This window comes from Podarcis melisellensis (assembly GCF_964234715.1).
Source record: "Podarcis melisellensis genome assembly, chromosome: 4".
Lineage (NCBI taxonomy): Eukaryota > Metazoa > Chordata > Lepidosauria > Squamata > Lacertidae > Podarcis > Podarcis melisellensis.
Window position 1 is genome coordinate 31,412,468 of NC_138531.1, and position 25,537 is coordinate 31,438,004.

General features: G+C 38.0%; 1 protein-coding gene across 2 annotated transcripts in view; it reads left to right on the forward strand.

The window, feature by feature from the left end:
* REV1 (REV1 DNA directed polymerase) overlaps positions 1-25,537 on the forward strand; it is a 39,441-nt gene that overhangs the window by 8,428 nt on the left and 5,476 nt on the right. The window contains exons 3-17 of one of the 2 annotated variants that reach the window (XM_081907757.1): positions 466-598; positions 1,265-1,433; positions 3,513-3,662; positions 3,948-4,636; positions 5,884-5,991; positions 6,936-7,052; positions 15,257-15,380; positions 16,533-16,661; positions 17,513-17,667; positions 18,798-18,917; positions 19,675-19,895; positions 20,839-21,011; positions 22,665-22,767; positions 23,277-23,442; positions 23,658-23,848. In XM_081907757.1, the coding sequence (XP_081763883.1) occupies positions 466-598; positions 1,265-1,433; positions 3,513-3,662; positions 3,948-4,636; positions 5,884-5,991; positions 6,936-7,052; positions 15,257-15,380; positions 16,533-16,661; positions 17,513-17,667; positions 18,798-18,917; positions 19,675-19,895; positions 20,839-21,011; positions 22,665-22,767; positions 23,277-23,442; positions 23,658-23,848 (2,748 nt within the window). The remainder of the gene's footprint in view (positions 1-465; positions 599-1,264; positions 1,434-3,512; positions 3,663-3,947; positions 4,637-5,883; positions 5,992-6,935; positions 7,053-15,256; positions 15,381-16,532; positions 16,662-17,512; positions 17,668-18,797; positions 18,918-19,674; positions 19,896-20,838; positions 21,012-22,664; positions 22,768-23,276; positions 23,443-23,657; positions 23,849-25,537) is intronic. The other variant, XM_081907758.1, reaches the window with a different exon arrangement.

A 25,537-nucleotide genomic window follows, 5' to 3' on the forward strand; every position in this document is an offset into this window, starting at 1 on the left:
TTGCCTATGATATATTTTTTTCTTGTGCTTATTCAGAACATTCAGGTTTTTGTAGGTGCTTAGTAGTGAGTTGGCTGTGATTTTAACCCTGCTAAGGATTATTAGCTACATTATATTTGTATTATTATGTAATACATTATAATGCATAGTATATTATTATAGTATATTGTAATACATATATTGTAATATATCTATTACATACATGTATTAAATGTATATTTTATTTAACACTCCCTTGAGATCCAATGTTGAAAAGTGGTATTAAAATATTCTAATAATAAAATAAATAAACAATGTTTATGTGGTTATTCCATTAAAAAGTTTTCCATAACTGTATATTGTAGTCAAAACGAAACTGATATTAAATAGTTTTAAAGGCTAGCAAACCTTTTGACCCATTTCCATAGTTAGACACAAAAAAGTTGAATGTATCTCTATCTAAAGTCTGTTTTATTTATATTCCAGGGAGGATATATGCCTGCCAAAGTCCAGAAACTGGAGGATCAGTTCCGTTCAGAGGCAGCTATGCAACACCAAAAAGATGGAACTTCATCTGGTATCTTTAATGGAGTTGCCATCTATGTCAATGGCTTTACAGGTGATAGCTTTCATTCTTTCAAAATATTCATTCAAATGCCTTTTAAGAAAAATTGGGATGAGGCAAAGTTGATGAAGGAGCTATACTGTGTGGAAGTCACAAAGCAATTTATGTATCATTCTCCTTCTGGCCATAACTTTCTGTAGTCTTGTTTTTGAGGGGAGCTGTCTAGACTGCTTTTGGCCTGGTGAAGCTCCCCTAGCAAACTAAAAATGCTTCAAAATACACAAGGTAATGCTTTATGGGGGATTTCACAAGAAGTATTTCTAATGCAAGATTTAAATGAGTAGTTGAAGTGTATAATTTTTCTAAAATTAGTATTATACAGCCACTTCCCCCCCACCCCCGGTATTCTGTATGTAGGCTGCTTTGTCCTCCACTAGGGCTGGAAACCTTAGGCTGCAATCGTATTCAAACTTTCCTGGGAGTAAGAAGTGGAACTTACTTCTGAGTAGATGTGTGATTAGGATTGCTGTTGCTGTTTGATGAAAAGTTGGCTGTACTGGTTTTAGATCTTAATTTTACGTTACCATGTTAAGACACTAAAGAACATTGTGATCCTCTCTGAGACTGTTTTTGCAATGAAGGGCAGAAGATAAATTCTGAAATTATTTAATTTATTTAACATTAAGTACTTACCCATGTATTTTCATAAATCTGTTACAGATCCATCAGCTGATGAACTGAGGCGGCTAATGATGTTGCATGGAGGACAGTATCATGTATACTATTCTAGATCCAAAACAACACACATTATTGCAACAAATCTTCCAAATGCCAAAATAAAAGAACTCAAAGGGGAAAAAGTAGTCCGACCAGAATGGATAATAGATAGGTAAATATTATTGGAGAATTATATCCAGGCTTGATAACACTGTTTAAGTTAAGGATAGGAAACTAGGAGCCCTACAGGTGCCATTGGATTCCAGCTTAAATCAGCCCTGACCGTTGGCTTTGCTGGCTGAGGTTTATGAGAGTTGGAATCTACCAACGTATGGAGGACTACAAGTTTAAGTGTTCCAAATGTGAACAAATTTGAAAAGACAAAACAATACTGCATTCTGAAATATTATTTAATGTGTGTTAAATGTTTTTAAAAATATGTGATTATCCTATAAATCTATGATGGATGGATCAAATTTGGTGGGAATTGAGTGCAAAATACTGAAGAAGCAGACTGTTGAGTACTTAGCAAATAAATTTCTGACTAAAATAAGCCTACAGTAATGGTTTTGATTAATAAAATTACGATCAACAGGATTGTTGATTAAAGTGAATGTTATAAATTTAAAGAAAAAATTCTTTCTGATAAGCACTCAGTGTACAACTAACTATTCTCTGATTTAATGATGTATTGTTAATTCAGGGCTGGAGATAAAAAGCAAAATCAAACACTATTTTATCTTACTGGGCATATAGTTATTTATTTATTTAAAAAGGTTTAAAAGAATGGAAATATAAATAATAGCTTTAATGAAAACTTAGAATCTCTCATAATACAGTCATACCTCGGGTTACAGATGCTTCAGGTTGCTCGTTTTCGGGTTGCGCACCATGCCAAACCTGGAAATACTGGAACGGGTTACTTCCAGGTTTTGGCGCATGCACAGAAGCGCCGAATTGCGACCCGCGTATGCGCAGACATGGCGCTACGGGTTGCGAATGTGCCTCCCACACGGATCACGTTCGCAACCCGAGCGTCCACTGTATTAGGATTTATAAATAATGAAGTAAATTATTCCTTATTTATACCTTGTTGTACCTTACATGTGTTCAATTTTATTGCATTATTTTGTATTCTTTAGATAGCAGCAATTATTTTACTGACATGTCACTTGAATTTTACTGAACATATTGGGAAAACAAATGATCTGCACTTGAGACTATCCCCATTGTAACAGCTAAGATTACGCTACTCCCTTAGAAACCTGGTCACATAAGTGCTAACAAGTTATGTTCTTTTAATTGGGTAATGTGATCTTACTGTAGTTTTCTTAATTGCAGCATATATTGGCTTTTGAACCATTGCCAAACTTCTTGTTAGTGTACAGATTGAAGCTGGATGGGAAATACACCATCAAGAATTAAGTTTCGGTATTGCTATGATTTGGCAGTGCATTTCCCTAGACCATGCATGATTATATTCCTTTTCTGCATAACAGGGACTTGGCTGCGTTTATCACATCATAAACCCTCAGAGAATACTCTAGCATTGCAGGTGGGAATTGTGGAAGAAGCTGCATTCAACTCCACAACCCCAAATATAAGTGTTGATCCAACAGTAATATTTCACTTAAATAATTATATACAATTATAAGAACTGAAGTAACTGACAGAGTAACAGAGGTGCATGCCAATGGTAGGCAGAGTGAGAGGGGGAAATCACATGGGACTAGATTGAAGTGCGTGAAGCAACAGATGTGAGCTTTAACTTTGTACAATAGGCTATATTTCAATTGTGCAGTGGCTGCAGGCTTATGTCCTGCTTCCAAGCGATCAAAGAGGCGTTATAACGGCTCAGGGACCTATGCCAGCCAGGCAAAAAGTAGAGCCAGTGAAGAACATGACCTGAAAAAATCTTGCGGGCTGGATATGGAGACTAGAAGGCCACATTTGGCTCCCAGACCTGAGGGTTCCCAACTTTGCCTTAAATGTGTAAAACCTTTCCAGTTTAATAAGTTTTGTTTTCTGTATAAAATGATGGGACAATGAAGTGTCTAGAAATAAGACAATCAAGCTAGTAAAGTCGAAATATACAAGTGCAATCAACAGCTTCTCTCCCCAACATTAAATACATTAATGAAAGTAATTGCTGTTCAACTGGGGGGGTTTCCCCCCTACTTTAAGAACAAGATAAAAACTACAGAATTTGTTATGACTTCTCTGATCAATTAAACTCTCATCTTCTTTACAGCATAAAGGCTGGACGTCTCCTTTCATACATTCCATATCAGCTTTATACAAAACAGTCAATTTTTCAAAAAGGCCTCTGTTTTAATACCATATGCAAACCTGAAGAACCTATTGCAGGTCCTAGCAATATCTCTGTGGAGTTCAACAGGGTGTAAGTAATTATCTTGAATTACAAATTTAGATTAAGTTAGATGATCATCTCGGATCATTCATGTTAATGCTGTTTATGCAGCTCTTAGAAGATCTCTAGGCATATTTCAAACTACTCTTTAAAACTTAGTGGACTAAGTTTATGAAACAATTCTGTCAACTTGTTATTAAAACCAGTGTGTGTATGGGGGGAGGTTCAAAGTACAGTAGAGGGGGAGAGTTTAGTGGTAAATGTTTTTAATTGATATTTTTTCCTAATTTCTGTATTATACCACCTTTTTTTTAGAAATTGTCTAGTAAAGAAGTATGAAGTAGAGAATGAAATCAAAGCCAATGGAACGTGTAAATTGAACATGGAAGATGAGACTGAAGATGCCGGAGTCTTGGATTTGGAGCAAGCCTTTTCTGCTAGCAAGCATAACGGAATTCATCATAGAGACAGCATTTCCATTTTCAATGGACACACTCATAGTTCCAACAGTGCCTTAAAGACACAGGATAGCTTGGTGCACTCTGGCAACAATGTTGCAAGCAGACTGTCTCCAGCTCCTGTGCAGGAGGAGGAAAGGAGAGACTTTAGAGACTGCTCTATGCAGCATTTTCAGCAAAGCAACAAAAACACTGAACTTTTACGAATTTCGCATAGGACTATGAGTAACTCACCTTGTTCATCTTTGCACAGTAATATTAAAAGAAACGGTGCTCATCACTCTACAGTTCAGGGGCCTTCAAGCACAAAAAGCACCACAGTACCTTCTCCTAGTAAGGTAGATTCACCTCTGTCCAAACCTCCTAACTGCAGTTTCATTTCCGACTTTTACTCTCGTTCAAGATTGCATCATATAGCTACTTGGAAGAGTGAATTTACAGATTTTGTCAATACACTGCAGAAACAGAACAATGCTATCTTCCCAGGAAGAGAAAAGTTAAAAAAACTGAAAGCAGGGCAATCTATAATTAACAAAACTGACTCGGGTAGGTACTTTTTAAAAAGCCATTCACTCTTGTTATTAACTTAAATGGGTTATGTTTTGACATTGAAATTTCTGTGTAAGCTAGTGATGGGCAGTATGGGCCTCCAAGATATTTTGATGAGACTATAAAGTTCAGCATTCCAATTGTGCTACAGTTAAGGTTGGTTGCTTATGAGCAGTCTCAGGATTGTGGGAACTGGAGTACATGCCATGCCAAAAGGTATTAGCTGCTCTTTTTCCGACTTAGTCACAACATTATTTGTTGCCTGCATTTCACTGTTAATGCACAGTGTAGGTATCAAATTCACGTGTCGGGGGGGGGAATGGCTAAGGGCTTTTCGAGGCAGAGGTCCACACTTTAAAAGTCTTATGTCTGAGTAGTTTTGTTTGTTTTGATCCCATTGCTTTCACCTGGAAAGCCTGTGTTTTATAGCTGAATTGGAGCAAACGGCAATTCACATCATTTCCTCCGATTCAGTGGTAAAATGCAGATTTTACTGGGGGAAATGCCAGGACAGAAAACCCCAAAACACTCGGATATGGAGCTTTAAAGCCTGGAGCTGTGGCTAGAAACACAGGACAAAGGAAATCTGGGTGAGCCCTTAGTAGAGCTTCTTTATAAATCTGTTGTTTGGAATGTTAGGCTTTGTAGGGAATACCATGGGATACTGTGGTGTTGGAGGATAAAATATATATCCTTAGGTTTCTAATTTGAAAATGACATCTCACTGTATTCACACTTCTGTTGCAATACAAATGATTAAGAATGTGTATAAACTGTCTACTATTATTGCTACTCTTTTGGCCAGTATTGGAAATGTGCACTGTCCTTAGTAAGAGTTAGGAAAATGGACAACTAGGCAGGGTGCTGGTAGCTTTAAGCCCATGATTGCTGGCATGTGCTGTGGTGGCATATTTAATTACATTGAGAAAGAAGAGCAATAATGTTAAAGCCGGTAGTATAGAGCAGTAGTTACAAAGTTATTGTAGCCAAGTATTTGAGTAGATGTGTACAACAAACTCCCGAAATCGTATTGATTGTAGTGAAGAACAATATATGCAACAATGAAATGGTACCTTTGGAAACTTTTAAAAATGGGGACTACATAGCATTCTACATGTTTTAAGGACAGTTAAATGGTTGCAAACAAAGAGTGGGGTGGTAAATTCTAGATTAATAGGAGCATAATAAGAATAAAAAATGGTTCAGTGTGGTTTAAACTTTCCATTTGCCTACCATTATAATAGATTATACAGCTACCTTGAGCTCAACCAAGCATCAAAGCTGTATAATGCATGTGGATATGGACTGCTTCTTTGTATCAGTGGGTATCCGAGATAGACCTGATCTAAAAGGTTAGTACAGTATTCATTCCTCTTTGCACTTTGCAGCTTTTTATATACCAGGTGGAAATGTACTGTTAAATGCACACCTGTTGGCATGAGTAAACTTTTAAACAGAAAACCTACATATTGGTGGTACTGTACTTGCAAATATCTCTAGATTTGTCATTCATTTATCTGCATCCATGGAACACAGTGAAGAGTTCTCTTTTCCTCCTAGCAGTTAAAGAAGAGATCACATGTCTGTAGTGCTGGGGTTGCCAATGCAGAGCCTGTGGTGGTAGTGGTTGTCTTGATTCCAGCAAAACCTTTAAACCTCCCATCCCCTCTTCTCTCTCCATCATGAGGCAGTGAGAGTGTGTGCCTTCGTGTCCCTATAAAAGTACATAGAACTGGAGAAGGAAGTTGTAAGAGTGATGTTCTTTCCCACTTCATCTTTCAGCTATGTATGCTTTTCAGGATTGGTACCTGAGCAGTTGAATAAGAAGTGGAGTGACTGAAAAGATAAGGAGGAGAAGCTATCAGAGGGTTTGAGGGAAAGAAAAAGGAGCAGCTAGGAGGAAACAGGGAGGGAGAAAGTAGTGTGCTGCTTTTGAGAGAGAAAATGGAAAAGAAATTAAGAAAGAGAAGGCACATACATTTAATTGCACACACATGCAAAATCGGATCCAGTAAAAAACATCCTCCTGAAATTGATTATTTCACAGGTTTCCCTCCCCCAACTACTGTCAAATCAGATTACATCTGTCTTTATTGACTGAACCAAAAAGTTGGGGATTCAGCGCTGTTCAGCACTGCCATAGCACAAAAATGTGTGTCCTAACTTTTGCAGACTACCCTCAAAATCACTATCCTGTGTGTAGAACTTGTGTTACTAAGTAATTTGCAGTAGTGCTCATAGATCTTTTACAAAAAGTGCAGTGCAATTTGACTTACAACTGTATTATGTTTCACAGGCAAACCGGTTGCTGTTACGAGTAACAGAGGATCAGGAAAATCATTGCTTCGTCCTGGTGCAAATCCCCAGCTGGAATGGCAATATTATCAGAATAAATTATTGAATGGCAAAGCAGGTACAAAACTGCAATTTGTTGAATTGCAAAATAAATAAATATAGGATCGTCACCTGTAACAATCCAAAGTTAGTTCTGTAGTGCTGTGGTGGTATCTTGCTAGTTAAAATAACTTTATATAAATTTAGCTGAAAATACCTGGCATTGCCTGGAAATTCCGAGAAACCAAAAACAGAGGTGAATATATGGATAGTGTTATTTGTTAACTTTAGGGCTCTGCACAGCCCCAACCCTAACCCAGGGAACACCTGACCCTGATCTGGTTTTAATAAACCCTATACAGTCAAGAGAGGGATGAGGGAAAGAGACTCTGTGTATTCTTTCTCTCTTCTTATGACTGCACTGCAGAGAGCAGGAGGGTTCAGGCCTACTGGGTACAATACTGCTTTACTAATGCGTTCCCTGAGTGAAATGTGCTAATGAAGGAGACCCCTGCAGCCAGTAGGACTGCTTCTTTTGTATGCAATTCCTGCAGTGTGGCTGCATGTGCCAGGCCTGTTTTGCCTCCCCATTCTGCCATCCCCCCCCCCCACATTATAGCCCGCTGTCAGTGTTGTCTTTGTGTGATTTGGGTCCTAGCTGATCCCCCCTGCTGCCACCACCACCTACAATGTCACCACCTCCTAGTGACCTGCCAGTGGTTGCTGCAGTGTAGGAAGCAGCTTCCTAAGCTTGACTCACCTTGCCCAGATTTATTCCTGCATCAGCCGTTGCCATCTCCACTGGGGCCATAACCAGTGATGAGAGGCTGGCTGACCCCCACCCCCACTGGCCCAACATTCAGGGAGGTAGCCACTTATTCTGTCCTTCTGCTCCCAGTTCCTGGAGCTAGGTCTCCTCTTCCTGCCGTCCAAACCTTTGTAGTCTCAGCCATTCCCTTTTCAATCCTGTTGGCGTTTGCTTCCCCAGCATGCTCCCTGCGTGTAACATGTTGGCAAAGCAGACCACTGTAACTAGCAAGTTTGTACCCCCCCCATCATCTTGTTTCAAATAATGTCCAGCATCCAAACATAGACCAAAAATAGCTCCTCCACTTTGGGAACCGTCATGCCAAATTTGGGTGGCAATATTTCAAGAGGCATCTGAATGCATAGAGAACAGACAGGTAGACAAACCACTTTCCAAAATATATAATAGATGGGGCAAAAAAATTTGGAATTCTTTGTACAGTTTGGATTGCCCCATCTAAACAAAGAATGTATTACAACTGGCAAAGGAGCAGCGAAGATGAACAAAGGAATGTGACCAATGCAAACGGAACTTTTTAGTTTTAAGACTGCAGTGGGCAAAAGGGAAGAAAAACTGTAATGGTGTGAAGGGATAGAAAGGTTTTTCTCCCTCGTTATATTAGGACTCGGGTCACCCAGTGAAATAGACAGACAGTAGATCTAGCACAGGCAAGTACTTAACTTTATAAATTTATTTATGGACATTGTTGGCCAAAGATATTGTGGTAGTTAACAGAGGATTAGATGAATTCCTGCATGATGGGTCTGTCTTTGGACAGATAAATGTTTCTAGGCAGAATACCAGGTTTTAGGGGCAAATGGTTGGGGATAGTTGTAGTCTTCCATGCCCTGCTTTGTGGGCTTGATGAAAGAATGGGGCTGACTATGTTGAAAACAGGATCCTGGATTAGATGGAACCTTGATATGATCTAGCATGGCTGCTATTATTTTTCCGAGCCACGTTGTCTGAATACTGTTTTTCCTCCTCCTCTTTTGTTGGCTCATACTTCTATGATCCCAAGGAAGCCACAATTTCCCCTAAACATTTAGAAAGGCTTGAGCAGTTTGTTTTTAACTTGGGGCCCCCTTGCCCCTCCTGACTGAATTGTTAAAAAGAGCTGTAGCAGGGCTACGTAGGAAGCAAAATATGGACTTGCAGGTGCTGCTGCTGCCTTGTCCCTTTCCCTCTTTTTCAGATTGATCTCCTTATGAACCTAGAGACATTGTGCATAGAGAAAGAAAGGAGGAGGGTGGGGTAGCTGTAGCCCTGGGGCTTTGCTTACCTCTGAAACGCCTTAGAAAATATAAATAAGAAGGACTCGACTGCTGCCTAGTAAGGTCAAGGAACAAAAAAGTTACATTGAGTTTTGTTTTTAATGGGTGTTTGTGCATATGTGTTAGGCATTTTTGTTTGGAGAGTGTTTTGCCTGCTTTTTGATGTCTGCTTCTTGTTTTAGTGTGTGTACGTGATTACTATTCTTTTTCTTTGTTTGGAAGGGATATACGTAGCTGGGGTGTACGTTGTGCCTGTGGATATTTGTTTGTGTTATGTAGTTTTGCTCTGAACACCACTAGCTTTCCTGCTGTCAAGTTGATATTTTTCTTCTTCTTTTTTTGTAAATAAATTTTATTGGTTTTACAATTTCAACTTCAACAATTATTTTCCATCAAGTAAAATTAAAGATACAAAATATCCAACATAAAAAATAAAAAGTGAAATAAAAGAAAAGAGAAGCAAAGAGAAAGAAGAAAAGAAAAAAAAAAAAGAAAAGATCTTTTCAGAGGTTCTCTTTAACCTCCTGACTTCCCTCCATTTCCTTTCCTGGTTCATTGAATATATACCTTTTCTGCATAATTTATATAAACCTCTTTTTCTTATTGTTTTATCCTAAATGCATGCCATCAAATTTTGCTATTTCAATTCAAATTTCCCTCCATAAATTTTTTCTCAGCTTAACTACTTGCAAATGTTTAGTCAAAGCCTGCTAGTGTTTCTACTTGTTTACAATATTTTTATACATATACAATAAATGCTTCCCATTCTTTTTTAAATTTCTCATTGTCATTGTCTCTGAGCTTTTCCGTAAGTTTTGCCATTTCTGCATAGTCCATCATTTTCATTTGCCATTCTTCTATTGTTGGTATCTTGTCTTCCTTCCACCCTTGAGATATGTAGGATCTGGGCTGCTGCTCTTGCATACATAAACAGTTTCTGAAGTTGATATTTTTTTCTGGTGATCATGCCAGTTTCTCAGATTTCCAAATTTAGCCCCAGCAGAAAATGGTTGAGGGTGCCTGATTTAAGTGGACTGTAATCCTTTAGTCAAGAATAGATATTGTTAGATATGGTTTCCTGAATTTTGTTTTGCAATGTTGCTTTATTCCTAGATTGTCTTGTCCAGTGCAAGACATCTAAGATCTTCCAGTTCTTTAATACATTGAAAGGTACTTTTAAAAAGCCCTGATTCTAAAGTATCATGTAGCTTAGCTGTTTTAATAGTGCATTGGTAGTGCATTCCACAGTGAAATGTTAGCACAGGATACTGGCAATAAAATGTATGTTCATTTATCCTATTTATTTCCAGCTAAGATTGGTTTCTCACGTAGAATGATAAAAATCCATCACAAACATAGTGTAAGTTATTAATGCTAAATTGATATGTATGTATTTCTTTCGGCTTCTGATAGCATGCCTCGGGTTTCAGACCTGGTTTTGCCCCCAAAGGGAGGAGGCAAAATGAGATTGAGGTGGCTCTGGAGCCTGGCTGATCTAACAGATGGGACAACTCACAAATGCAGCCCTTCTGTTCATCTGCTGATGGGCCGCAGGAGTCTGATGCAATGTGTCACTACATATGTCACATTTGTACCAGTATTGTGTCCTTTAGATGCTCAAACAGACATTCCTAAGTATTTTTCAATGTAAATACTTTAATTACAACCAGCATCAGTAGCACTGTGTCAAGTAAGAATTACTTCTAGATTTAGCTTCTGCTATTGGAGATCAGATAGATAACCATATTGAGATTTGTCATAAATTGTGGAGTGTGGAGTGGAAAGTAAGGTAATGGGAAGAACTACAGATATAGAAGTTGTTCTGCTTTCATGTTTTTCACATATTTTCAGAATATTCAGAGATAATATTTTCCATTCATAGCACTGTGCCATAGTGCTAGCTGCCTTGACAGTCCATTTAGGGCTAATAAATGGGATAAAACACCTCAATAAAAACAAGGGCATCATTCATATAGCTATAGTTTGTCAATGCATAGTATATTGACAGCACAAGATGCAATCTTTTAACACTTGTTGTAAATAACACTAAAAGAGTGTGCTTACTTTAAACATTTCAGGCATATGGGGAAATGTAGTAGAATTTACACTCAAGTTTTTAAGTTACTTTGTTCTTCTGTATGCTTAACATGCTCAATAAATAGCATGAGAGAGGCTTCTAGTGTTTATATGAAAAACAATTATTAAAGTTTGATTTGTACCTCAGTAGGAACTTTAGAGACTTGTGTGGACCTTCAAGCTACTCTTGCTTCTAAGATTGGATAGTTTCTCTGCCCTCTGGTGGCATTAGAGTACCTTTATAGAGTCTGTTATTGTTGTTGTTGTTGTTGTTGTCGTCGTCATAGTTTACTGTGATGTATGTAAGAGCAATTATTATACTCTGGTTTCTGGTGCAACATGGTGTAGTTGCTACTGTGCCATAACAAATCCTAGTCTCCTATGCATCCCCATTTTTCCTTTCCTTTACCCATCTTGCTGACAAGAATGAGTTTAGTCACGTGAGCCACAGAACTTGGTTTGTCTTAATAACGCAGGAACACTGCAGCAGTGTACATCTTGCTATAGCAGTATTCACTGTGTTGAGGATTGAAGGTGCCATTCTTACCATTATGCCTATAACTTCTTGGACCTTGCGTAATATAGTGTTGTCTTGCAATGCATGCTGATTTAAGTTTTACAGATTCATACAAGGCTTCATTTTCCAAGAACGTTGGAATAAAAACAGTGTAGAGTGCCTTTCCATTGCATGGTGGAGAATAGAACCAGGCTTCTTAAATCACTCCCATGGCAAAAGTATGCTTCTTGACATAACCCACATGGTTTTTTATACTCCGTTGGTAGGTAATTAGCTTTTAATATTTATGCATATTTTGAATTTTTGTATTTCTCAGTGGTTTTTCTACTTTCATTTTTCAGCAGTATGTTGACCTGTGGGTTATTTAATAAACAAATGCAATGAGCAGCTTGCTGACTCTTCAAGAACTATTTCCTATATAAATAATTTTAATCTAATGTTTTATTAAAAAGTGGCACATAGGTTTTTAAAAATACATGTACTTTCCCATAGGAATGATCATGGAACTGTCTGCTATATATAAATTATCCCATATGATAGGTATTGAAACATAATAAAAGCTTTGGATGTGTGTGTATAAATTATTTTTTAACCTACTGGTAAATTCTGTTCTTGTAATCCATGTACAAACTCTAAATAACACCCATCTATGATTTGGAACAAATTCTAATCTCAGTTTAGTACATATGACTAACCATGTCATTTGTTCATACCTCCCATTCTCCATGCTGTGTTCTGCTCTTGGCTTATCTAAGATCCCTGAGACAGTTACTTTAAGGATCTGTGAACGTTAGTTTGACAAGAAATAGGTGCCTTTTCAACATCAGCCCCATCTTTTACAAAGTTCCTGTTCATTGATGGTTCCTGCTTTTATTGTCACTCTTACTGGACAAATGTTTCCAAGCAGTTGAATCTTGGGCCTCTTAAAAACCAGTCTTTAATTTTATCCATCCACAATTGTGTTGCTTTGATTTGCTATCATTCTTGTTCTGTATCTCCTTGAGAGCAGGTAATGATTGTTCTATTGATAGAACTTATCTGACCCAAAGAGATAGGGAAATCAGCACACAGAACCAATGGGTTAGGTTCCTTTCCTCATCTGCCAGCATTCTCAAGATATGAATATTTTTAGCCTTCCTTTCCCTAAATCCCAGTTTCTTCAATTTTCATTCAAAAGAGCAACAATTTTTTTTATCATCACGTGAGATACAGATTTATTCTCAGCGATTTCTTTTTCACAGACTTGGGTCCTGGCCTCTGATTTCTCCATCCGTTGCTCCACATTCACCATGCGCCTGTCTAGTTTTCCAACTTTTGATGAGAGGTTCTCTACCTTGCATTCCAGTGAGGACAATGTGTCTCGCATTGCCCTGAATTTACATGAAGTGACCATCAGCTTAAGGGGGGATCTACTGTGCTGCACTGTGGAGAAGCCCATCGAACTCATGAAGATAGACAAGATGATGACCTCTCATGCCAGGGCGGAAGAGCAAATGGACTAAAGACATTGTTCTTGTTTGGGGCATAATTTGCTCTAATTTGCAGTTGCAGATATGTTGGGTAACTTGAATGAGCCCATCAATACAACGATGCTAAACTGTCAAGATAGTAGCCTATTCATGTTCTGTCTCTCACATCTTTCATCCACTACATTCTTTGCCCTGTAAAGACTACATCATAATTCATTTCAAACTCAGATTGTGGCACAATTCAGCAGTAATGAAGAATGCACCAGTTTGGAGAAATAACTCTTAATGTTCAATGTAGTAGACTGCAGAAACAAAAGCCAAATCCAAGTTACTTAACTCTTCTTTCAAAGTAAGCATTAGCGTATTAGGGTCGGTCTCTAGCTGTACTTTGTGATCTCTATATACAACAGAGACTTAGCATGTTCTTGTACACTGTAACTCATTCCCGTATGTTTTGCTCATAGTTGATACGTGGTTAGTTTGTTAGGGGCAGTTCTTTAACATAAATCTGCCTGACTCGGACTTAAAAGCTTGTCTCTTGTTTGGTAATCTCAAATGGCCATATATTTTGGACAAATAATGAGCAAAAGAAATTCGGGACGTAGAGGGAGGTTGTTGACCATCAAATGAGAGAAGCTTGTAGGGTTTTTTTCTATTTAAATAGTGTCCTTGAATGAACTACATATTGCATATGTTATTCCCATTTTCTTTTTATTTGTACTGCTTTAATAACAGGTAACTATTTTCAGACAAGAAATAGTCATTGCATTGAATTTAAGTATCTCTGTAAATATGCTTAAAGGATTAGGCAAGATGGGTAGGAGGAAATCTCATTTTATAGCAAAGTTAAAAGGTGATTTCATAGATTAAGTGTAACTTGGGTCATAAAATGTTCCATACCAATGTGAATATTTGCTATGTTTAAATCCAAACTGTAACAAGTTCACATAGTGCTTTTCCCTTTGTAACTGTGGTAGCACTTTTCCAATTCCCCACAGAATAAATTTGTGGCAAATGAGTTCTTTGAAAAGTTTAGTAAGTGTACTTTTGTGCATGGCTCTCTATCTACCATGAAAAAAAGTTGCCACTCTGCAGGGTTGGTTGAGGAGCCAAGCATAAGTTGTATGCTTTCACAAGGCCCTTTCTACTTGGATTTCACCAAGATCAGCATGCAAAGGAGAAACATTTAGATAGAGCCCTCATCAGTAATAACAGCAAGGCGTTGCTGAGGGACATTTTTGCTTTAGAAAATCTTCTTGTAAGATTTTTACAATTATAGCTCATGAAACCAATTTGTAGACTAAAATCAAAGACTTCCATTTTGGGCTCTACATTCCAATCTTCTTTCTGTTTATTTATGAGACGTGAAGCTTGAATTGTTACTATTTTTAGTTATTACTCTGGAATGCAAACATAAAATCTTAAGATTGCTAGCTAATAAAAATTGGAAATCTATTTTAATAAATTATCAAATCCATATTAGGGCAATACTTTTATTTGGCTGAGGAAAGACTCACAAAATAGCATGAAAGCTTTTGAGTACTTCAGAACTCTTTATCAGGCTGGATGATAAACTCAGCAATTTGGGTTTGGGGTTGAGAAGAAAAACCAAATGAGTTGATGTTGAAGGCATGTTGCCTCTGTACGATCAGTCTCAAGATGAAATTGGGAAGGAGACAGCAGACATTCAAATAAGACTGTTTATGTGCCATGCAGGTATCAGATTTCTCAAAGGCCTCCTGAGAACAAGAAGGATTAATGATGGCTAGTCCCCATCTGGAACTACCACAACTGGTGGTTACCCAAGTTTGTTTCCATCCATAGGCTCCTTACCAGGTAGAAAACAGAAATGGAGAGAAACGAGGCAGTCTGTATGTTGGCAACACAGTTGCATCCTTCCCACCTTAGTGCTTAGTCTACCATATAGTCTGTTGAAGAGTTATGGAAAACTCAAAAGCTTACACACTATTTTGTGGTATTTTGGTATTAAAGGTAATTCCTTAATACGCATTGTGGTTATTAATTTTTGTAGGCCAACACTGCTACCTTTACTTTAATAAAATAACTTTAAATATGATATTGTTATGAAAGTAATTTATTTTTAGCCATTAACTAAAAATAGCTAAAATATTTCTCAAGCAGGAGCAAGTGAACTGGACTCACCAGATGAAGATAATCCAGAGTCTACACAAGTGAATGGAATTGACTTGGAAATCTCTGTGCCATCAATGGCTGAAATTGCATCTTGCAGTTATGAAGCCAGGTAAGAGGAAACTATTTCCTGTTAGTCAGTTGTTAATTGCAGCTTTCCCTCTCATTTTCCTATGTAGACATTCACCTCACACGTTCAGGACAAGAGAAGAAAGAGGATGAGAGAACAGCTCTCTCATGCTACAGCTCTTCAAAGAGAGCATATGTATTCTCATTCCCCTGCAGCTCTGTATCGCTAAAATATCCTTCCACAAGGCAGACAATTATTTTCCTGGGTTTTCATTTTCAAGTTGCTCCTTAAAATATACTTGTGCACTGTGATTTATCTCTGTGGAACCCGTCCTGCTTTTCAGTAACTCTGCAGTTATACATATCGGGTTGAATTCGGCTTGCCTTTGCACTATAATGGGGGTTCTCCTAACACTTCAGAGTAGATTTGGAGAGCACATGAGGTGGGGAGGAGATGAAGCCCTGTTGCCGCAGCAGGAATGTTTTTGCTGGCTCCAGCTAGTGCACCAAGTTAGTTGAATAGCAGGGTTTGTGCCTGGGCAGAGCCTCACCTCTGTGTTGTCCCTGGATGATAGTTTGTCAAATGGAATGTCATCGCCACCTAGCATCCAAAAGTGGGGAATGCACACAAAGTCTAGGAAGTAAGCATTCCCTTGAAGACCAAGACCTCAGCTCCAATTTATTTCCTGTCTTCAGCCGAGGCAGTTTTCCTCAGTCTTAGTTTCTGTTTTTGTCCCTGATCTCCAAAAATACATCTTAATTGCCTGGCTGGAGAATAGCAAGAGGTGGGTGGAAAGAAGCCTACTGTAAAAGAGACAAAATTTCAATTTGTTGCACCACACTCTTCTGCTTCTAAATTGTATGGTGTATTGTGCTGACCAGACCACTGTGAGATTTGAATCCAAGCTAGTTGCCAGAAGCATTGTACATTCCTTATATAACGTCAATGTGGAAAAAAGTCAAGTTCTAACTCGTGACAGTAAATGGTCTGATATATTGTTAGGATTTCACCACCATTATCAACAATTTCTTGGGCTCACATTTACATACATTGACTTTTGTAATGTATCAGTAATCTGCTTCTTTGAGGGCACTTTATTATCTCCAGGTGCAAGAACAGTGAAAAATTCCAAATCCGTAGTTGTTTTAACTTTATAGACTGTTGATATTAAACCAATATTATGGTTGTTTTTAGGCAAGTTGGTATAAAGAATGGAATGTTCTTTGGACAAGCAAGACGACTGTGTCCAAATCTTCACGCTGTGCCCTATGACTTTCAGGCATACAAAGAAGTTGCACAAAGCATGTACGAAACCCTGGCAAGGTAAAACAAGTATTGGGAAATTAATTATTATTTTTTTTGATGTGGTTTCAGATGCTCCTGCAGACATTTCATTAACATGTCTTTCTGTTTTAATTTAAGAGAAATCTGTGAGTTTGCCTTTAGACTGTTATTTGTAATGCTGCATGCTTTGCAAACAAAACCTTCAATAGGGGAGATGATTTAGAGGTTGCACACCAGAGTATTTTTAAAATAGGATTTTCAAGATCAGTTTGATTCAGCATTGGCTGAACAGGTAAAGAATTCCCAGTGGATTTGGAGAACCTGGTTCATATTTGAATGTTATATTAAAAAATAGTGTTTACCTGGAATTCTAAGAGCTAAACTTAGACCTGGCTTGATGCCTCATTTCTTATTCAGTTGTTTGGCCCATTCACCTTAAAAATGTAGTGTTTGGAGCTACTTCACACACTAAAAACTGAGTGTGGGTGAGGTGAGGTGGAGAGAAGTTCATAACATGGCAGGGTACCCGGAAGTTAAGGGTGGATGGTTCAGTTCCCCACATTTGCTTTCCCCTTTTGGGTAAAAAGAAAAGCTCCTTTTCCCACTTGTTTATCTGAGCAGAGGCATCATGTTTCCATCTCATCTAGACAGGTCCTAAGGCATCAGATTTTCTGTTGATGTACCCTTTAAATATTACTTTGAGTTAATGAAATGATGGTGTCAAATGCTTGGAATAAGACTATAGTAAAACTTCTCGAGCTCACACTTTACTAGCATGATTTTAGTCCTAAGAAGGAAAGTAGTATTACCTATGAATTTTCTAGTGCACAGTTATATATTTAGGTTTAGCTGTTGCTGCTGTTTCACTTCCTTTTACTTTGTGTTGATAGCTATACTCATAACATTGAAGCAGTCAGTTGTGATGAAGCACTAGTTGACATCACTGAAATCATTGCAGAAACCAGATTGACAGCAGAGGAATTAGCAAGTGTTATCCGTTCTGAAATAAAAGCCAAGACCAAGTGTCCTGCTTCCATTGGAATAGGTTAGTTCATGATTTATACTAAAAAAAAAAAATCTAAACAATGTTAAGATGGGTTTAATACAAATGAGCATTTATTACAAATGTTTGCCTAGGCTTTAGATGAGGGTTAATCCAGCTATATTGATGTATTAAGCTAATCTACTGATTTGTAATGTATTTTGTCCTTACTTTATGAATGTAATTTTATTGCTGGTTTTATCTTGTTCATCACCATAATATTTTTCTTAATATTGACATTATAGAAACTTCTGCAGATCAAATAATGACATGATCATTAATGCACACCTTAATATACATACATCCTTATCACTTTTCACATCCTACATTGAATGCATGGATGGATACAGCAGAATTATTTCCCTGCTTCAGGCCTTCCATGCTCTCAGCTTGACATGCTTGTGGATCTTGTACACTGGATTCAGAACACTGGAAAACCAGACGGACACTTGGATGTCACTAGTGGAGTTGGGGTACAGAATTCCATTCATCCCTCCCCATGCAACCACCTCCACATATTAGTGCAGTATGCATAAATTCTTCATATTTTCCTGTAGCTGCTACTGACATTCATAAGAACATAAGAATCATCTAGGATTAGACCAAATACACTTGTAGTCCAGCATCCTGCTCTCACAGTGGCCAATCAGATGCTTATGGGAAATCGCATATGGGACCTGAGTGCAACACAATCTCCCTACTTGTGAATCCCATCAACTGGTATTCAGAGGCATGCTGCCTCTGGCACTGGGGGTAGTAATAGCTGTCATGGCTAGTATCCCTTTATAGTATTATCCTCCATGAATTTGTCTAAACCTCTTTTAAAGCTGCCCAAGTTCCACTACATTATGTGGTAGCAAATTCTATAGGCAAGCCATGTGCAGTGTGAAGAAAGGCTCTCATTTACCAAAGGAAATTGCATAGCTCGTGTTTATAGCAAAAAACAACAACATCACATGGGACCTGGCTGGTGCTGTAACTGCCTTCCTGTGTTCACAAGTCTGAGGGCATAAATCGTGAGATCCACCTTCCTCCTCCTCTTCTCCGGGATGGTGATATACCAAAGTGTGAATTAATATTTTTAATAACAATTTGGATTTATTCAGCTACATTCTATTTGTCATTTTTTTTAGGTTCAAACATTTTGCTGGCTAGAATGGCAACACGCAGAGCAAAGCCAGATGGACAATATCACTTAAAGCCAGAAGAAGTGGATGATTTTCTCAGAAGCCAGCTTACTAGCTATCTTCCAGGTAAATTTATGCTAGTATAATCACTCCCAGATTTGTATAAAGACTCAGTCATAGTTCTCTCAGCTCCCCGCCCAAGACTCTGCCCTGTGGAACACAACTCTGAAAGTGATTATCCCTTACTAAATTGCTATAAGCATTTGATTTATGATCATGTTGGTTGAGAAATGCATACAAACACTCTCCAAAGCTTGAGAGTGGCTGTGGCTTAAAACATTTTCATTTTGAGCTATTTATCTCTTATAAAATGTACAAGCAAGGCAAAAGAACACATTTGTACCCTTTGAATATGTCAACATTCAGGTATGAGTATGATTTTTATTATTATGGTCACAGACCAGTTCCGGCTCACTTACAATATCAGGAAAATCATAAAACACAACAGGAATACATTGAATTGCAATTGGGTATAACAGAGGCAATTCAGATATAGTGGCAGTTAAATATATATATTAAATCTTGATCACTAAAATATAACCTAAAATTGTCATTTAAAACCTTAATCATTTTGGTACAACATTCAGGTGTTTTACAGTCTCTAGGGGTCTTTTTACTTAGAGCTCAGAATTATTTTAGATCCTGTAATATGTGGTGTTTCTAGTTGCTTGCTGAAATGTGAATGCCAGAATTTGGCATCACTGTTGCTTGTTGTACTAATAGTTTCTGGGCAGTCATAAATATTAATACACGTTGGTTTTCTTAAGTGAATTACATTTCCTAGTTGTAGACTTCAAAAGCAAAAATGTATTTATTTTTTCAGGAGTTGGTAGGACAATGGAATCCAAGTTGTCATCTTTGGGTATAAAAACTTGTGGAGATCTGCAATGTGTCACAATGTCAAAGCTTCAGAAAGAATTTGGCCCCAAAACAGGACAAATGCTCTACAGATTCTGCCGTGGTTTGGATGATAGGCCGGTTCAAAGAGAGAAAGAGAGAAAATCTGTTTCAGCTGAGATAAACTATGGTATAAGATTTACCCAGGTAAAAATAATCATAACTTTTGTGCAGTAATAAGTCAGTATCTTAAAATAACTTGTCTGTATTGCAGCTATTTAGCTGCATTTTTCTATGTTTAATTCTTGTCCGTAGCTCAGTGGTAGAGCATCTCCTTCGCAGGCAGAAGGTCCCAGGTTCAAACCCCTGCTTCTTCAGCTATAGTTAGAAGAGATCCCTTTCTTAAATCCTGCAGCCCCACTGCCAATCATTGTTGATAATACTGAACTAAATGAAGCAGTGGTCTGATAACCTCCCTGTGTTCCTAATGCTGAAATGTGTGACCTTTAGGCAGATAGCATATTATTTCACTTGAACATAAGTAGTGTATAGCAGTGGTTTTCAAATAATGTTTCGGATTTCTTGCATGACCATTAGAGAGTTCTTGTCAACAATAGCTGAGTACACTCGCTGTAATGCGTAGCTGTAGGAGAAATGTTGGATGTGTACTAAGGTGCACTCTTTGCTTATGCAGGGCTCTGGGCACATCTGCCAAATTTCACCCTCACCCTCACCCTATGTAAGGGTGTGTTGCTCTGTTTAAGTTAATGCAGAAGGTAGGAAGTTTGAAAGCATGTACAGTTGACCAAGTGAGCCAACTAATGAATATGTTTGATAAAAAATGAATGCAAAGGGTGGAATTCAGAGTCAGTGCTCTTCCATTCTGTCTATGCAAGCATTTCAGCCCGCCAGAAGAAAATATCTCCCCTCTCTTGGGTACTTTTCTGGGAATTCTAGCAACACCTGCCCCAAGCCAATTTTGGGGCATGAGTAGAAAGCCCCATGGCACAAGCAGAAGTCTTGTTGGCGCAGCTTGTTTTGTCAATACTGCCTATGGTTTATAAATATTGTGGATTAATTCTGTCAGTTCAACTTTCAGTATCAGACTGTTCCCCCTTACTTTTTTACAACCCATTTTATCTATTTCTAGCCAAAAGAAGCAGAAGCTTTCCTTTTGAGTCTTTCAGAAGAGATCCAACGTAGATTGGAAGCTGCTGGTATGAAAGGCAAACGATTAACTCTCAAAATTATGGCCCGAAAAGCGGGGGCCCCAATAGAACCTGCAAAATTTGGAGGCCATGGAATCTGTGATAGTATTGCCAGGTAAACAATTTTTCAAATAATTGTAGACCTACTTCTGTAAAGTAATGTGAACTTGAACATAATCTTTCTTGGTGTTATGTCCTAGACTTCTTAAGCAGGTACTTTTTCTTTCTTTTTTATATGGTGCATGAGAATCTAATACATTTTACTGATCTGTTTCTGATTTGCTTCAATGAATGGCATAACAGATGAACATTTTTGTGGGATATACAAGATGCCTTGTAAAAATTAAATTGCTAGTTAATTGTGGACAATAAACTGACTAAAACAACCTACTCTGCTGATCTTCTCTTTTGTCATGTTCTACAGCCTTTGCATGACAGGAGCCTATAAAACATTGTCATCATAGTATAAGCATTTAGGGGAAGACTGTAGTTCTCTATGCTGGTTACAAATCTAAGCTTTATGCAGTTTTCTTACTTCTAAAAATGGTTCAATGACTTACATACTGGTTTCCCTTCAGCCAGCAAGTATGGTACATAGGGTTTAGGCTCTTTGGACTAAGGAACACATTCTGAATTTTCAGAGAATGCTGAGAGCTCCAGTCAAAAAAGGCTGCCATGGAGGCATGACATGACAAAAATGGCTGCTGTGGAAAGGGGCATAACATAAAATTAGAGTACTATCATTGCTAGTTTTCTGCCCAAAATCTCGTGCTTAACATGAGGACTTAACTGTGTTCTGCTGCTCCCAATTGTGAAGATAGCTTTTTAAAGGGACAAGAGCCCTCTTTCCCCCAATGCCAATCCTAAACCAAAGCATAGGTTGCCATCCTTTACCTAATTCTTGGGAGCAAGCCCCATTAAACATAAAGTGTCTTACTTCTGAAGTAGACATGTATATTAGTACTACTGTATGCTGTAAGTTAACGTAAGTTACAGTGAATTCTTAATAAATTCCTGGACATCAGCAGAAGGCATGTCTAAGTCTCTTTGCAAACGTTTAACAATATAAAAATGTAAAACGAAACAATAACATACAAAATTAAAAACAAGTTAAAAGCAAAAAGAAATTAAAAACAAATGAAACACTGTTTGGAGAAGTATTTGCTCTTACCTATGTTGAATTTCCTGCCATTGGATGCTTTAGAGTTCTTTTTCTCTTCCACTCATAATAGTGGCCCTGTGGGTTAAACCACAGAGCCTAGGACTTGTCGATCAGAAGGTTGGCAGTTCAAATCCCCGCGACGGGGTGAGCTCCCGTTGCTCGGTCCCTGCTCCTGCCAACCTAGCAGTTCGAAAGCACGTCAAAGTGCAAGTAGATAAATAGGTGCCACTCTGGCGGGAAGGTAAACGGCATTTCCGTGCACTGCTCTGGTTCGCCAGAAGCGGTTTAGTCATGCTGGCCACATGACCTGGAAGCTGTACGCCGGCTCCCTCGGCCAATAAAGTGAGATGAGTGCCGCAACCCCAGAGTCGGTCACGACTGGACCTAATGGTCAGGGGTCCCTTTAGTCCCTTTACCTTATAATTGCACAGTCCACACCATGCATAAGTTTATAAAACCTCTATCGTATCCCCCTTACCTTTGTTCCCCATGATCATTAGCAACTAGTATTTGCAGGCATGTTGATTCTGGAGTAGTGTATAGCTATTGCATGTAGTAGCCATTGATCAAGAACTTAATGCATTTTAAAATATGTGTTCTTTGTAGGACTGTGACTCTCGACCATGCAACAAATAGTGCCAAAGTGATTGGTAAAGAAATGTTGAACATGTTTCACACGATGAAGTTGAATATTTCTGATATGAGAGGGGTAAGTGTTAAATCACTGAAATTGCCAAGCTCCTACACACACACACACACTTCTGCAAAAGTATTTACTATTATTTAAGCTCCATTTTTCCATTAAGGTTACAGTATAAGCAGGGTGATAAAATTACAAATCAATGTCATTGAAAACAGATCAGGTTAGTACTTTGGTTTGAATTAAAATGTGACTTTAAAGGTTTGAGAGACTGGACAGTGACAGTCCAAATATTTTTATTTAAATTGGGATATCAACTCTTGAGTAAAATCACAGACTTCTAGAAAATAACCTGATTTGAAAGGTCAATATCTCTGTTTTTAGAATTTGTTGAACTGCTTATACTTATTTTTGGTTCTTCTTGGTCACCATAAACAGAAAACTATCGTGTATACTGCTTACTTTTATATTATAAGAATTTAAATACTCTCCTATAAGTAATGTTAAAAATAGTAGCTACATTATTTGTTGAAAATGGTTTCTGTTTAGAAACAATGTGCCTTTTTGTTGCTTTTTAGGTTGGAATTCAAGTACATCAGTTAGTTCCAGCTAATAAAATAACTTCAGCTGTTTCCTCTCACTCATCAGTACATTCTGGATTTTTACCTGGTGGAGCTAATTCCATCATTGATCTTCTGCAAGTCCCAAAAGGAATAAAGAACTCAGAACAGCAGCACAAGGAAGGTCAGTAAATGGAAATTGTGCTTCCATTCTCATGGCTTCTTATTGACTGTTTTACACATTTTTGTTTATAAAACATATTTCTTATTGATAACTTTTTTGTATTTCATTAATAACTTTTAATTTTGCAATATTAGAAAGTAAAACACAGTATTTTTAATTGTATGTGCTAGGTATTTCTGAACAGTTTAACTTTTGTCTTTTTTCTGCATTCATAGTATTTGTGGCTGCTGTGGATGTTGAAATATCTTCCACATCAAAAGCATGTACAATGCCAGCGTCTCTGACATCTAATGCCAATCGTGTTGCCAACAAATCTGAGCCTGTAGTCGGTCTGAATGGTTTGCACACGCCTATCAGTATAAAATCAAGACTTAATTTAAGTATTGAGGTACCATCACCTTCCCAGGTAAAATTTTCTTTCTGGTAAGAACAATGTAAAGAAAGGTCTGAAGTTTTTCTTGCTCTTTCTTAATACAAAGCAAATAATGGATAAGATCCATATGTTTATTCTGTTCCCACCCGGTGTGTGATACTTTTCATGAGTCTTTGGAATGCCTCAAGCAATAAAAGTGAACACATTACTACATTTAAAGTGCAGGCCCATAAATATCTACTTGGAAGTAAACATTTTTAAAGGTTAATGGGATTTACTGCCATGCAAAAGAATATAGAATTGTACCCGTTAGCATTTCTGTTGGGCAGAATGGTTTTGAACTAGAGTTAATATTGCATTTTTAAGGGGGAATCTAGTGGCTGAGTCTTGCACCATACTTGATGGTAATCTGATCCAAACACGGCTCTGTTTTGGGAAAACTATGGGATCGTAGGAGGTTTGATGCATACTGGGTGGAACTGACAGAGCTCAACCTTTTTGAGAGAATGATCAGACATGACCTATATTGAGAGAACCGTAGAATTTTATTTTGGGCTGTTTTTCACAGATTATTAGAATGAAAGGTTGTACAGCACCTCCTTCATACTGCAAAATGTGTACTAAGGTATGGGAACAGTTAGTTTTCCCCAGTGTAGTTTCGCCAGTGTAGTTTCAATCTGTAGGGGAGCTTATGAGATAGTAAACTTGTGGAGAGGCTTTTTTCTTCTTCAAACAATACTGTAATAATTTCGTAATCATTATCCTTTGGATTAAAATTGGCCCAGTTTGAACAATCATATCTTGGCTTAATAAGCTGGGATATAAAAGATCCGGTTGTGCACACATGCAGCGCCTTTGTTTCTCCCTTTGCAGCTTTCCTGAATGCAGTTAGTCACTAATTAGCCACGGGTTCCTGTTTTGTCTGAACCAGGCTATCATGGCTATTGGCTTTGAAAAAGTCAGGATCCTAAAACATGGTTTAAGTTGGTTTAGGATCCTGATTTGGGAAACTATGGTCAAACACTTTCTGGCTTAATTGCAGCTTGTGCAAACAGAGGAATGAAGGGGCTATGTCTAAATTGGTTAATTTAACTTTTTGTTAAATATGGAAAATATATTGTAACAATGATAAAACATTAATTTAAAAGTACAGTATATAAAATCCTCTAAGAGAACATATGCAAAACACATGTTCTTGGATGGATAAGTTGTTTGCAGTTGTTAATGGCTTCTGTATGGGTTTCTGCTGTGCAGATAGCTTTTTGGTCACTAGCATATGAGAGACTTAACCTTTAAGCTGTCCCTGAGTCTTGGCTGTATCAGCACAACAGTGCATAGAATGTGGTATAGCTACGCCTAGGCATTGATTGTATGAACAATATGCTAGTGTAGAATGCTTCATGGGAAGTGATCCATAAATGAAATATGCATCCCATACAAACTCTTTCATTTATTTTGATTAGAACACAAATAACTAGTACAGGAGAAGAAACAGCTTCTTCAGTTATGTCTTTTGTATCTGTGCTATTAAGCAGGCACAAAATAATACAGTGGTACCTCTACTTGTATTCACCTCTGGTTACGTATCCTTCGGAATACATATGTAGCAAACCTGGAAGTATTTTTCCAGGTTTTGCCCCGCGCGCATGCGCAGAAGCAGCCCCTCCAGTTGCGAATTCCTCAGGATTCGACTGGAGCTCCGAAACGGATCCTGTTCGCAAC